The sequence below is a fragment of the Nothobranchius furzeri genome, chromosome 9 (genome assembly GCF_043380555.1).
Source record: "Nothobranchius furzeri strain GRZ-AD chromosome 9, NfurGRZ-RIMD1, whole genome shotgun sequence".
NCBI lineage: Eukaryota > Metazoa > Chordata > Actinopteri > Cyprinodontiformes > Nothobranchiidae > Nothobranchius > Nothobranchius furzeri.
Genome location: NC_091749.1, coordinates 25,913,585 through 25,922,764, shown reverse-complemented (window position 1 = coordinate 25,922,764; position 9,180 = coordinate 25,913,585). Strand labels below are relative to the sequence as shown.

General features: G+C 41.1%; 1 protein-coding gene across 1 annotated transcript; it reads right to left on the bottom strand.

Annotated features, from left to right (window-relative positions):
- Positions 1–1,713: 1,713 nt before the first annotated feature.
- Positions 1,714–4,675, bottom strand: LOC107372897 (sarcoplasmic reticulum histidine-rich calcium-binding protein-like). Its single transcript, XM_054736038.2, has one exon. It carries the CDS (start codon positions 4,606–4,608, stop codon positions 1,789–1,791), a length of 2,820 nt encoding a protein of 939 aa, XP_054592013.2. The 5' UTR covers positions 4,609–4,675; the 3' UTR covers positions 1,714–1,788.
- Positions 4,676–9,180: the final 4,505 nt, after the last annotated feature.

Sequence of the window (9,180 nt, the reverse complement as noted above, 5' to 3'; positions counted from 1 at the left end):
ACTGGTCTCACACAACTACAGGCAGAGCCTGTGGGACCACTGTGGTGTCCTGGAGCGGGCCAACATCAAAGGCCTTCATCCAGCAAAGCCTGAGGCAAAGATCCTCCAGCAGCTCTGACTGACAGAAGAGATGCAAAACGATTTCAAGAAGCCGACACAATAACCTCAGGATGGACTTATTGCTTTTGTTTTGAATCTGTCTCCTTTTCAGTTTTAAAGGGGCATTATGGAAGTTTGACAGCCAAAACATGTATAGAAATAATACATTTCTTCTTAATACATTCTCCTGCAATGCCCTGGTCCTGTAGAATGAGCCCTGGCATTTTTACTGTGATTGCCTGTTTTTCTGTAAAATCACAGAAAAAGAGAGCTGCTCGGGTCGAGCAGGCTGCTTCATGCGCGTTCACGCCATTGGTTCACGCTCAGGCATAGCCCGTAGCTTTTGCTATCAGTAGCTTTAGCAGCAGAGAGTGAGGTAGTGCCAACTCAGCAACTTTGTCCTAACGCCTAGTGATGAACCTAGCTACATTTCTGAGGACCCTTAGCTACTTTCTGTAGAACTTTCTTCTAGATATTTCCTGCAAATTAGCAACAAAATAGCCATTTTCGCTCCGAATCGTTCTTTGAACGTTGTTTCAGCTGTCATCAACGATATAAAAGTTACAGATACAAAAGATGTTACTAGTGCATTAGCTCATCTAGTTAGTCGTTTGACTCTTGTGCAGAAGATCTGGGTTTCATTCTGGATGTAAACATTTAGAATTTATTTTTTACATTAATGATATATTTTTTACAGTAAGATGCCCAAATTTTTATTTGAGACTCGCCGAGCGGCATTTAATTCACAGATAAAAAAGATGTGGGTTCAACTTTCATTTTGGAACAATTTTTCAAGCAAGGGAAGGGAATGATCTGAGCATGCAGGAGGACTGACCCATCATAAACCTTTGTCATTAGCTGTGCATTCTCCTGTCCTCTGTCCTCCGGGCCACACACACAGAGGACTGTCTCAGCTGTTATTTTCGTTAAGGAGTGTGCACGTACAGCATGTGCGCCTCGTGCAGGAGCCTACAATTGAAGCTGCCGTTACGCTTTTGGCCTGAGGGGGCAATCGCAAGCACACAAATTCAAAACTCCGTAAAGTCCCTTTAATTTCAAGAACTTTAAAGTTACAGTCTGGCAAAAACAAACCCAGCAAAACTGATTTCTAGATCTTTTCATGCTGGATTTTGAAATAACTGGCCGTGATTGTAATACATTTAAAAAATTAACAGCTATGTTTTACCACATAGTATATGACATTCTCAAAATAATTCTATAGAATCTAATAGAAATGCATAAAACTGCAAATAAATATTGTGTTAATATGTTGGTATTTAAATTTAGCTACAGGGCATATTTTGACAGAGGCTGAATGGAAGTGGTCTACCAATGAGGCTCCAGGCACCGACGCCCATGGGGAGGCAGGTTGACATAGACACAATGTTTAGCTGCTGCCCGTGGTTCCCCTGTGGTATGAACAGTCCTTGCCAGCAAATGAGCTGGTGATAAGCCTTTTTACCAGTTCAGAACAACTGGGGAAACATGGTCAGACAGCTGAAACAATACAAAACCATTGTACCTCTAAATTATTTTCAGTGAGCATGTTTGATCTACTATTAGTAGCATTTCTATCATACTTTAGGCAGCGAAGAATAAAGAAGACACAAAATGTCAAAATGCGCTTGTTTTTATTTTCATTTCAACTTTTATTTCAGACTACTCATTACTTATTCAGTAGATCAGGTTTTAGTGGCATTTGTAGAGCAGGTTGATCCTTTTGATGTCCCAGCTGGACAACCCCATCCTCTGACCGATTGGGGTGTTGGGGTTGGGGATGGGGGTGATGGTGTACTTTCCGTAGGCGATGGAGAAAGCATCTCTTCCGTACTGCATGATGGAGCTGTAGTCGTAGGGAGTGTTCAGGTTGTTGGTGTTTGCTTTGTAGAAGTTGTAAGCACTGCCTGGTGTGATGTTCTGCCAGCTGATCTTGACGTAGCGGTCCCGGTCACTCCTGACCTGCTCGTGCTGGAAGCCCAGAGCGTGGTTCATCTCATGCTGGGCGATTCCACCGTAGATGCAGCCAGCCCTGTTGAGAGACAGCTCCTGCACCCCTCCCACTCTTCCCAGAGAGGAGTAGCATCCACCTTTATTCACGATGTAGATATAGTCTCTCTCATTGGTACGAGGGACGTAGCGGATGCAGGTAGAGCGACCAAAGGCATTTGCAGCACCCTGGATTATCTGTTTCTCATAAAAGTTGAAGTCCTTGCTGATGACGTAGGGTACCTTCACTAAGCCATCTGGGCCTTTTCTCCACAGGCATTGGGCGTAGAAACACTTGATGGCATTTCTGTGTTTGGGAACCACCAGGTCTCCCTCAATCAGATTTTCATCAGAACCTTTATTGGCTCTCAGAATCCTGGTGCTAATGTCCACATGTTCTGTTTCTCTATGTTTGACCCCATCATGGACTTTGTCATCATCTAGGTGTCCTTTATTCTCTTGTTCATCATCTTGGTCTCCTTTATTCTCTTGTTCATCATCTTGGTCTCCTTTATTCTCTTGGTCATCATCTTGTTCATCATCTTGTTCATCATCTTGTTCATCATCTTGCTCATCATCTAGGTGTCCTTTATTCTCTTGTTCATCATCTTGTTCATCATCTTGTTCATCATCTAGATGTCCTTTATTCTCTTGTTCATCATCTTGGTCATCATCTTGTTCATCATCTAGGTGTCCTTTATTCTCTTGTTCATCATCTTGCTCATCATCTTGTTCATCATCTAGGTGTCCTTTATTCTCTTGTTCATCATCTTGGTCATCATCTAGATGTCCTTTATTCTCTTGTTCATCATCTTGTTCATCATCTTGCTCATCATCTTGTTCATCATCTAGATGTCCTTTATTCTCTTGTTCATCATCTTGTTCATCATCTAGGTGTCCTTTATTCTCTTGTTCATCATCTTGTTCATCATCTTGCTCATCATCTTGTTCATCATCTTGTTCATCATCTAGATGTTCTTTATTCTCTTGTTCATCATCTTGGTCATCATCTTGTTCATCATCTTGTTCATCATCTAGGTGTCCTTTATTCTCTTGTTCATCATCTTGTTCATCATCTAGATGTCCTTTCTCTTGTTCATCATCTTGGTCATCATCTTGTTCATCATCTAGGTGTCCTTTATTCTCTTGTTCATCATCTTGGTCTCCTTTATTCTCTTGTTCATCTTCTTGTTCATCATCTTGATCATCATCTTGTTCATCATCTAGGTGTCCTTTATTCTCTTGTTCATCTTCTTGTTCATCATCTTGCTCATCATCTTGTTCATCATCTAGGTGTCCTATATTCTCTTGTTCATCTTCTTGTTCATCATCTTGGTCATCATCTAGGTGTCCTTTATTCTCTTGTTCATCTTCTTGTTCATCATCTTGTTCATCATCTAGGTGTCCTTTATTCTCTTGTTCATCTTCTTGTTCATCATCTTGGTCATCATCTTGTTCATCATCTTGTTCATCATCTAGGTGTCCTTTATTCTCTTGTTCATCTTCTTGTTCATCATCGTGTTCATCATCTAGGTGTCCTTTATTCTCTTGTTCATCTTCTTGTTCATCATCGTGTTCATCATCTAGGTGTCCTTTATTCTCTTGTTCATCTTCTTGTTCATCATCTTGCTCATCATCTTGCTCATCATCTTGTTCATCATCTAGGTGTCCTTTATTCTCTTGTTCATCATCTTGGTCATCATCTTGTTCCTCATCTAGGTGTCCTTTATTCTCTTGTTCATCTTCTTGCTCATCATCTTGTTCATCATCTAGGTGTCCTTTATTCTCTTGTTCATCATCTTGGTCATCATCTTGTTCATCATCTTGCTCATCATCTAGGTGTCCTTTATTCTCTTGTTCATCATCTTGGTCTCCTTTATTCTCTTGTTCATCATCTTGGTCATCATCTTGTTCATCATCTTGGTCTCCTTTATTCTCTTGTTCATCATCTTGGTCATCATCTTGTTCATCATCTAGGTGTTCTTTATTCTCTTGTTCATCATCTTGGTCATCATCTTGTTCATCATCTAGGTCTCCTTTATTCTCTTGTTCATCGTCCTGTTCATCATCTTTGTCATCATCTTGTTCATCATCTACGTGTCCTTTATTCTCTTGGTCATCATCTTGTTCATCATCTATGTCTCCATTATTCTCTTGTTCATCATCTTGGTGTCCTTTATTCTCTTGTTCATCATCTAGGTCTCCTTTATTCTCTTGTTCATCTTCTTGTTCATCATCTTGGTCATCATCTTGTTCATCATCTTGTTCATCATCTAGGTGTCCTTCATTCTCTTGTTCATCATCTTGTTCATCATCTAGGTCTCCTTTATTCTCTTGTTCATCTTCTTGTTCATCATCTTGTTCATCATCTAGGTCTCCTTTAATCTCTCTTTCTCCATCTGGTTTGTCATCTAGGTCTCCTTTATACTCTCTGTCTCTATCTTTGTCTCTTTCTTCATGGAGAGGAAGAGCATGAGAGAGGCCAAGCAAGAGCAGCAGCAGCAGGCTGGCAGAGGGAGACATCTCTAGGGTCCCTTTGGAGGCTGAGGAGCGTCTGTAGAGCTGCTGAGGAGAAACCCTTGAAGCAGGATGCCTGACTCCAGCCAGTCCAAGGTCTTTATACTGTCCAGTACAGGTGTGTCCGTAGCAGGATTATGGGTTGGGGTCCGCACTTCTGAGACCTAAAACAAACCTCCTTAGGGAGGACTCTGAAGACAAACCTGCTTTGTAAACATGGTTTGTTATGTCTGGCTGTTGAATAGTCTTTAGGAAAAAAAAGACCTTAAAATAAGCCACAGGTAGGCAACACGGTGAAATGTTCTTTCTAAAGGTGAAAAGACAAACCTGCTTTCTAAACAACATCCAATCTTCTCTCATTCTTTGTGCTCAGTTGCCCTTTAACACCATTACTAGTTTTATCTCAATAACGACTTCTTCATCAAAAGAGAAATTTTGCTGAACCTTAATAGTTCTCATTCTTTCTCCGATGACCCTTGTAACAGAAGGCTCCCGTGCTCCTCACATGAAGAGCTGTTGAAGTCGTGTCCCTTTGTGAGGATGATCGACGGCCCATTGAATCTCGTGCATATGTAGAGGCTGGTAATAGGTTCCTGTGGGACGTACTGCTGTAGCTCTGCTCCTCAAAACATGAATTCTAAATTGGAAGAAAAAGTTCACGTCATTTTACATCATGTCACATTTTCCTCCATCAAGAACTCCAGGTAACTTTGGCGACTGAGAACCAATGCCTTTGTTGAACCCCGAACGTCCTGCTGTAGATATTTCCTGGAGCACAGAGCATTGTGGGTACTTACTGGCGTTGAGCATTGTTTTGCTCTCCTGTCGTGGAAATATGAGCTCTAATTTGTTCAGTTTAATTAGCACATATGATCCAATCATCTCGTCCTTGAATCCCAGGCTTGTAAAAAGTGTAAAGATGAATTGTGAAAAGAATGGGTGTTTTTTTTCTCTCTCATATGTAAACCTCCCCCCCCCCCCCCCCCCCCCTCTGCACACACACATACACACACCCTCTCAATCTCATCAGCCACCGTGATTAAGGTTTGGCATTGGGGATTGTGCCGTTTTGGGGAGAGATATTTCAGCTGCATTTCTGACACTCTGAAAGGAGAGGAAGATAAAGGAGGCGTCGGGGAAAAAAGTCCTTCCCGTTGTGTGAGTTTTAGAGAGGGCCTTGAACCCTGCCATTCATGCCTTTCTCTCCATCAGCTGAGTCCAATTGCCAGTGAGGACAGGAGACCCCAGGCCTGATCGTTCCTTATCCTCTTTAGTGCTTTCAGGCGAGTGAAAGGCGAGCTTCTGCTTTTGATCTTTTCTCTGATTTGCTTTTTCTTCTCTGTCATCCCTACCATCCTCTCCTCAGGAGTGACACCAGCTCCTTTCACTGCCTGCCCCCATCTCCATCTGCCCAAAATAATGACCAAGGCCCAGGCTTTATTAAGCAGAGGTGGAGAAGGGAGGTCAGCACGGGGAGAGGGAGTACCCCCATTCCAAATCTACTCCGATGCCTCTGTGTGTTCCCTCCCAAATTCATCTCTTTGCCATTTTCCTGGCCTTGGGCAGAGAAAAATTCCATTCTTCATTGGAACGTGAAGGCCCGTCCTTTCCCAGCGGCAGCGCTACAATAAGACCCCGCGCTGCCGGAGACGATGAAGGCTGTGTGATCTCTGAGCCAGTCTCGGGAATAGACGATGCCTTGCCTACCCGTTCCAAGGGAGGGTGGACTACTGGTCATTGTTGACAGCTAATGGACAGGGTCCATCCACTCGCAGCCTCCCCATTACCCCCCCCCCCCCCCCCCCCCCCCCGACTGTGTCAATCGAAGTGTCTTAATAACAGCTCTCAGGCTGAAGCCCTGCTGGACTTCTATGGAGAAGAGGAGCAGTCTGTTTGCAGATGAAGATCATTCCACTCAGAAATCCCTTAAGCTAACACTGAGCAGTGTGTGTGTGTGTGTGTGTGTGTGTGTGTGTGTGTGTGTGTGTGTGTGTGTGTGTCAGAATTAGCATTAAAACACAACAGATTCTCACTGATGATGATGATGATGATGACCAAGATAAAAATCTTTTTTTAAATATTTCAACGTTTTTTTGGGAACGTTGGTCTCCAGAGTCGTGAGCCTTTTTGGTGGGAAGTGTTTAATTTCCTTCAGCTTTTGAGGACTGGTAGGACCTGATGGACATTAAAAAAAAACAAGCAAGTTTTTTTTATATTTAGTTCAAAATTAAATGTTGAAAAGCTAAAAAATCTCCTAAAATGAATAACTAAAGATAAAACAGTTTAAATTTGAACCAGTCTCCCTAAATGTTAAAACTTGATCGGAGTTAAACAGAATAAATGTCATAGAGTAAGAAGCTGATGTTCTCTTTAGAGGCTAAAAGCAATGCAGTTATCCACATCACAGAGGGACAGCAGAAGGTATAAATAATAATTTACATAATATTTGACTGTTTCCTACGAGGTTACACCCTCCTACTGCTTCATGAAAAATATCCTCTTGTAGACAAAATCAATCAAAGCTAATTATACAGCAAGTGTATTTCAAAAAGCATTGAATCAGAAACCTTTAAGTGATTTAGGTCTCTGGGAGGAGGACAGAGAGGTGGAGATATGTTTGTCCTTGTCTTCTGGACAGATAAACACTCATAGCTTTTGTGCTTAACTGGACTTTTAACAGATTCAAAAGCACACACCGTCTTGTCTCTAAGCTGGTTTCAGATATCTTTATTTATGTTTTCATTATCATGTGGAGATGTCTCTGCTGTACTTTATTATAGCACAAACCCATCTACTAATGATAACGACACTGGTTATTACACCTTGTTGCTGTTTGAGCTTAAAGTCTTCACCATGTCAACAGCATGTTAATCTGTTATTTCAGACAAAAGAAATGTTATAATGAACAAATAAATATATTTTTTTTATTATTTGTATGCATCAGTATCCCTCCACAGGGCCAGCAGGGACAGCAAATCTAAATTTTATTGCTGCCTCATTTAGATTTTGTAGTTATGAGAAAGTCAGAATGCTTTTACATTTATTTATTGCAGAAAATGATAAATAAATGTGTGCTGGTGTAAACACTTAATGTGTAACATTAATCTACTGATGCAGATTTGGGATTAAAAATAAGGATGAAAATCTGTTTATTACATCTGATATTAAATATTTAACTGTTAGACGTCCACCTCACAGTCCTGGACTTGGACCAGATGGCTCGTGCACATCACTATATAAGCTGCAGGGTGCATTCCATTTTCTTTCCACAGTCTGACTGTTTTTACTGTATTTCTACAATTTTACTTGTTTTTACTAACACAGTAGGCACGATGGCACCATGTGGCCCATCAGAGTTATTTCTAGTTTAACAAATGAGACAGTTCCATATTTCAGAGCCCAAAATCTCAGTTCAGATGCTTATTGGAGCCTGGTTTTACTGGCAGCATTTGTGCCGTAATAATCTACTCAGGAGAGGAAAGATGATGTGATATGCAAACAGGACAAATGATCCAGCTCAACTGCTGGCATCACTTCTCAGGGAACATCAGGAAAAGTCTCATCATAATCAGTGTTGGGCAAGTTACTTCAAAACTGTAATGCATTATTTATTACTTGTTACCCTCATTTTAAAGCAACTCATTACATTACAATATTACTGATTATAAAATGTAAGGCATTACACTACTTTTGCATTACTTTAAGTTACTTTCACCAAAACAACTTCAATATGAATCTGGTCATGTGACGCTCAGTGAGCTCATGACATATGTGGAAAGTGATGTGGTGTCTGAGCTAGTGTTGCTGTTAAAAACAGTCAGATATAATAACAGTGCTTTAAAATGATTGTTTATTAAATAAAAGCAACAACAATCTGTACTCTCAGCAAGCTGCCATCTTATATTAACTGAGCAGGGAGTGAGGTGGTGGGGGCTCCAAGCCTATATTTGCCTTGGTCCCCAAATGCCTTGATACGGCCCTGGATGTGGGACTGACTTCTGGGGTGATCTGATTCTGTCACATGTATAAATATTAAATGTTTATTTATTATTGCTTTTCACTGGTAAAAATGTGTATTGGGGATAAATCTACCTACTTTTTTTGTTTTCAAGCACTTTGTTTTGTTTTCTTGATTTTATGTGAATAATTTCCTGCCCTTTCCCTCTAACCTTCCTGCATGCTGCATGTTTTCTCCATCTTCCAGAAAAACTGTTTCCTAGATTTCCTGCTTTCTAACTAATCAGCCAAAGGGATCTACCGAACGCAAATAAATAAATAAAAAGCTTAATCGGCCCTGCGCTCCAGCAGCAATGAGTTGACATCATCGGGGCACAGATTATGAACTCAGCTGAAAATTACATGAAGTACCAGAGAATATGGGCTGATAGAAACGATCGCAAACGAATTACTTTGTTTTGGTGGAGCGATTTTGTGAATATAACAGCGGCCGCGCGCAGGACGCAGCTGGAGTATTTGAGCCGTTACCGCGGCGTCCTCTCTGCTCATAGAATCCCCGCAAAGCTGAGTCCATAAATGACGTCATATATGTGGATATTGGATCTTTTTTCAGGCTTTGAA

What these genes read in the sequence shown, in the direction of transcription:
- LOC107372897 (XM_054736038.2), bottom strand. Translation starts at nt 4,608, where the DNA reads ATGTCTCCCTCTGCCAGCCTGCTGCTGCTGCTCTTGCTTGGCCTCTCT.